The 6,000-nt window shown below is 41.6% G+C and overlaps 1 protein-coding gene across 1 annotated transcript in view; it reads left to right on the top strand.

The window, feature by feature from the left end:
* The first annotated feature begins 261 nt into the window (after positions 1–261).
* The window catches only part of TASOR (transcription activation suppressor), a 51,658-nt gene continuing 45,919 nt past the window's right edge, over positions 262–6,000 (top strand). The window contains 2 exon segments of the mRNA XM_062201111.1: positions 262–771; positions 773–863. Coding sequence (XP_062057095.1) covers positions 514–771; positions 773–863 — 349 coding nt within the window. The 5' untranslated portion in view covers positions 262–513.

Below are 6,000 nucleotides of genomic sequence, written 5' to 3'. Positions count from 1 at the left end.
TCGACTTCATCTTCTTCTAGGCCAGCGTCGGCCAGGTGCCGCCCGGGAGTTTACAAACAGCCGCTGACGACCTGCACCTGGCGGACAAACGGCGGCGTCGAGGAACCGGCCGGGCGTTGCCTTCGCCCCTTTTGGCGGGCTCCGGCGCCTGGAGGCTCCGCCCCCCGGCAGGGTGTATCCGCACTGGCAGAGGCGGGAGCCGCGTTCCCATTGGCGGAGCCAGCCAGCGACGGCCCCGCCCCTTCTCGGGCCCGACGCGAGCACGTTGAGTGGCGGGGGCCGGCTGAAGAACTGCCCGAGCGAGGAGCGGTTCCTCGGGCAGGGCAGCACTGTCGGGGCGCCCACTTTGGCGCCCCAAAGAGCTACGGGGTCAGGAGCGCGGCCCGCGGCCACGGGGGGAGGGGAGTGGGTGGGCTGAGAGTAACTGGGCGGCGAGGCCAGCCCGCCGCCCCTTCCCCCCTCGCCCGACGACCTTGTGGGTAGAAGCTTCCCGGAGCTCCTCACGGCGGCGCGATGGCGACTGCTGCAGAGACGGAGGCTTCGCCGCCGACGGACGCGAGCTGGGAAAGCGGCGGCGGCGGCGAAGAGATGAAGCAGGAGCTTCCGGAGCATGAATCGTCCCCACAAAATGGCGGCGGCGGCGGCCTCATCATCGCCGAGCCCGGCGGCGGCGGCGGCGGCGGCAGCGGCAGCGGCGGGCCCGAGGAGACCGCGGGGGCCGAGGCCGCCCACAGCTTCAGCCACGAGCAGCTTCACGACTCCTCTGAGGCGGGGCGCGGCAGCTCTGCCCAAAGGCCCGGAAGAGCCCGAAAGGCCAATTAGGAGGAGTTTTCAGATCCCCAGGAAGAGCAGAGAAAAGAAAGGTGGTGCCTCCCCTTCTCCCCGACCCCCCTTTCTCTCTCCCCTCCATCTTTTCATTAGAACCTCTCTGTCTCCTCTTCCCACACCCATGCGAGACACGTAAACACGCATGCAGCGCCAGCCGCCTCTCCCCTCACTGCCACGGCCGCCCAGCTGCTGCGCTTGGTGCGAGAGGAAAGCGGTGGAACCACGCTCCGCTGCTCCCCCTCTGCCCGTGGAAGTTGGAAGTAGCTCAGGTTGGAAGCTTGTCCGTAAGGCTGCAGCTCCCGGAGAGGAAAGATGGTGCTCGGCGCCCCTCCCTCCCAGGCCCCGAAGGCAGAGAAGCCGATGTGTCCTCCTAAGGATGCTTCCGAGAAGTCTCCCCGTGGAAATAGCCCGTGGCCATGGATTCTGAGGCTTTGTCCAAGCTCATTGCGTTCTGAGGACCACAAGTGCTGCTTCTCCCTATGGAAAGTTCTTCAGCTCTATGTGTCTACTTGAAATTTGCTTGATTGTCAGCGTCTTCCCTTCTTTTAGCTATCCCCGTTAGGAGATGCGAGCCACGTACACTGCTGTTTTCCATCACACTTCATTTCCATGTAGACAGACCTTTTTGGTTGTTCTGAAGACTTAGATTAAATAGAGCTCTCTCTTTAAATCCAAATTTAGTATGGTTTTTCTTGTATTTGAAAAGAAGGTAGGTTCTTGGTGCAGTCATTTCCCAATGGGGGGAAAAAAAGAGAGACTAGCCTATGCCCAAGAATCTGCAGTTTGGTGTCCGAGTTGGCAGAACTTCAGATTAAAAGAAAAGTTAAGCCTTAGTTTTTGGAACCACTATGGGAACAGTTACATTAACTGCCTTTACCAATTTATCCTTAATTCCATACTGTAACTCAAGAAGGAGTCAATTTGTAATGGAGATCAAAACTAGTGTTTCTTTCTATTAGGGAATTATATTTGACTGCCCAGTAATTTTGAATATTCTGAATTTAGACAACTTTTGCTCTACTGCATGGTTCAGTTTCTCATGACTTACTTAGGAAACTAATGGAAAATTTTTATTTTGCAAAAAACCAATTTTTTGAGGGGTCTTTTGAATCCCAATGAAGAAGACGTAGAATCTTCACTAAAGCATTGTGCATATACTAACCAGCTCCTGTTGTACAACTGGAATTCTTAGAGCCTTTTATCAGTAGGATAAAAAAAAAAGTTCATTTTTATTTGGATGACAAAGCCAAGGAAATACTTGGTTTGAGAAACCATGTTGATAGAAATGAAGTTAACTCTACCCATTGACATGAGCAATGTTTCTAGAAGTAGTTGAGATTAATGTTATTTCAGCATTCAGAAAGTTACTTTAAAAGTCAAGATTATCAATTGTGTTAAGAATTATGATTATGAGAAAAGTTATGTCCAATCTAAGTTATTGAGAATAGGTTGGAAGGATGTTCAAATGTGGTAGGAGGTTGAAAAAAATTTTTTTAAATTGATAAAAACCTTTTGACGTCTACTTCTTTTTATTAGGTTTTAGGTGCCTAAGAATATGGTATACCTAATTTTTCGATAGGACCAGAAAATTGGCCTAGAAGTCCCGTCGTTTTGGGGGGCAAGAGTAGGAAATGTGTGCTGTGTTTTGTGTTGTTTTAGGTAAACCAGATTCATAAGTTTCTCACACAAAATTTAGTTGAACACATTAAAAACAATTCAGGATTTAGAAAATAGAAACCGTAATTTTCCCTCTTGAGTCCAGTAATCCTTGGGGAAAAATTGTTTTCCATTTTCACTTAGAAACAAAAAGGTTGTGTGTGAGGATTTTTTCATGTTTAGTGAAAATAATTTTTTTAACTTGTCTACACTGAACAGCAGTTGTTGAAAAAGTACAGTAGCGATTTAAGTAGAACTGTAAGAAGTTAAATAAGCAGATATTTTATCACTGAATTTTATCCTGTCCAAACAGAGAAGTTAGTGCTTACTGATGAAATGTCATAGAAAATTTCAACTCTTTCATTAATTAAAAAAATGCTTCATCAGACAGCAGAAGCTGCAAGTTTCACACTCCATTCCAACATCTCTTGGAAGACTTAAAAGGTTAAGGTACTCCTCTTATGTATAGTATTTGAATACACATATGTATAGTCATGAATCTTACTATTGAGGGTATCAGTTGATTTTCAGATTTGCTTGAACTTCTTAGTATCAGAATATGGCAGACCTCTAATTGCTTTTCCAGTGAAATTAAGATTAAGACTTAAGAATTGCTATACCTTAAATGGAAAAAATAAGAAAAGTGTAAAGTGACCCATAGAGTTCCTTTCTTGGTCTTGACAATAGCAAAGCATCCAGAATACTGCTATTGTAATTGAGTAGTTATGTTGACAGATTCTTAGCACTTTACGTACATTAGCTGAAATCTTAAAGTCCTGTGTGATAGGTACCATTTCCATTTCACACATGAGGAAAGTGAAGTACTGAGAAGTAACATGTTCATAATCACAGTTAGTAAATGATAGAGCTGGAATTTAAACTTAGATGTGGAGTGCTTTTACCACTACTCAATAGTGTAGCATTTTTTCTTTTTTGTAACGTTTTAGGTTAGCTTTTGATTTTACTTGTTTGTAATTTAAAAATGAAAACCATTTATTCATCCTTGTGGGATTTTAAGATTGAGAAATTGTGTTCACTGTATATACATTTAATGAATGCTGACAGATTAAATGACTTATTTACAGGGTGTAATTTCTACTGATTTTGATTATGTTGTGTTATTTATTGGTTGGGCTATTTCTTGTAATGTAAAGACAGTCATATTTAACCTCAGTTGTGTTTTGTTAGTAGTTGTACTATTGCCATCAGTAAATTTAGTAAATTATCAAATACAGTTACCTGTTTTAATTTACTTATGACAGAATTTTTCCCTCCAAAGTTTTTGAGAAATGGAGTAGTGGTAATTTACCTCGTGGGAAATATTTACTGGTTAATATTTTCTTTAGGGCACAAGGGAGTCTCAAAAACAAACTGCTTTCATGCAGTGGATTCCATACTGGTTTAATCCATGAGAATTAATGGCTAATTATCTCTCTCAACCTCCATCTTGTCCCACAGAGTTTGAAGTTTTTTGTTTTTTTTTTTTAAAGATTTATTTACTTGAGAGGTAGAGTTAGAGAAAGGTCTTCCATCTGCTGATTTCACTTCCCAAATGGCTGTAATGGCTGGAGCTGGGCTGATCTGAAGCAATGAGCGAGGAACTTCTGGGTCTCCCATGACTGCGGGTGGGGGGACAAGCACTTGGGCCAACTTCTACTGCATTCCCAGGCCATAGCAGAGATGTGGATCAGAAGAGGAGCAGACTAGAACTGGTGCCCACATGGGATGCCGGTGCTGCAGGCAGAGGATTAGCTGAGGACGCCACAGTGCTGGGCCTGCAATTGTCTTTTTTATGGAAATATTCGTGGTCTTTCAATAGTTGCGTATTGTTGACTGATCTTCCTACGTAGAAGTAAACCCAATAGGGAGTTCTAGGCAGAACCTATTCATCCACATGAAACATTTGATGGTGCATGTAAATTCTAGGTAATGAAGTGGAGTTTACTTTGACTTGTCCTTGGTCCAAAAAGTCAGGTTTCATATATGTACCACTTCCTCTTGATTTCTGCCAGTGTATTCATTCCTAATTCATTGTGTTCAGCCTTGTTGATAAAGGAGATTCCCCATTCCCAAAGTATGAATATAAATATAAATAAGTATAAACATTTTTAGATGGAAGAAAGTTGATTTTTTAATATCTTTATTTCAAAGAACACATGGATAGAGATATTGTAATCATTATCCAGCAGCCATTAGTTTTGGATTCAGAAAGACTTGGAAACCATCTTTATCCCTGGCCTCCTTTTGGTGACTATTTACTCCTCCGTGGGTTACTTTAAATCAGAAAGCTGTTTGTGCTTTGTATGCTTTGTATTACCAACTTGTATGTTTTGATAGCAGTGGTCCAGTTTTATTTTTAAGGGTTAGTTTGTTTATATATGATAGTTTTTTCATATATACATACTATGCAAAAGTCTACAGTAACACCAAATTGGTAAACCTGAGAAAAATGTTCTTTGATTAACGAACCAAGCTACTATTTGCTGACCTGTTATATCTGTGCCTGTGCCAATGGCTTAAATGTAACATTCAGTTCTTGAATATGTTTATAAGGCTATTAGTGAAAAAACAATTCATGGTGGTATGGCTGGAAGTCAGGAGACTGGAATTCTAGTTCTCATTCTGTTATACTATCAGTTTCCTCATCTGAATTAGAAATTTCTAAATGCTCTTCTAATTCTGTGTTCCTCAGTCTCATAAAATACTTCTATAATCACTTTGTCAATGGGGAAACTTTGTATGATCGGAAATCAACTTTGCCTTCTGTTGTACATTTAATAGAAATCCTTCAAGTAAGCAAGACTCAGTTTCTTAATGTGTGAAAGAACTTTTGTTGATACTGCTGTAGTATTTGTAAACCAAGTAAGTGGTAGGATTTTTTGGTCCTGTAATCTCTACAGGAAAATTAAAAAAAAAATTAAAAGATTTGAAATAAGATGTGAGGGTTGAAAGAGCCTTAGGAGTCAAGTTTTTTGTTCTTTATAGAAAATTTCCTTTGTCTGAAGTCATATATGTGATTTCCTGATTTACAAAGTGAAAAAACAACCACATTTCCCCATCTCTTCACATGATTGGAGATTCTAACTCCATTTTAGTTGAAGAAATTTGGAGCCAAATCCTTTGATTTTGAATTCCAGTGGCCCTTTTCATTCATTAATGATATAAGCCTTGGACTAGGCCAACCATTACCTATCTTAGATTCATTTGAGAAGTGAACACATTGATCTTCATAGTGTACTTTTGATGATCAAATGAGATATTGCATGTGAAGCTCTGAGTTCTGAAAAGTAGTAATGACTCGCTAGTGATTAGGTTCAATAACTAGAATACAGAGTACAAAAACGTCCAGAATATTGGATAACTTCCACATATGAAAAGATTTATATATAAAATGTGCTCCCCATTTGGATAGCCATTTGGTTATTGCTGCCTCATACTTGAGATTGTGCTGTGCGTATACTTTATTTAAAAGAAGTGACAAGATGTATTCATTAGGATAGGTGCAGTATTAAGAGA

The sequence above is a fragment of the Lepus europaeus genome, chromosome 9, assembly GCF_033115175.1.
Source record: "Lepus europaeus isolate LE1 chromosome 9, mLepTim1.pri, whole genome shotgun sequence".
In the NCBI taxonomy this organism is placed as follows: Eukaryota; Metazoa; Chordata; class Mammalia; order Lagomorpha; family Leporidae; genus Lepus; species Lepus europaeus.
The sequence above is the reverse complement of the archived record's forward strand: the minus strand, read 5'-3'. Positions and strand labels throughout refer to the sequence as shown.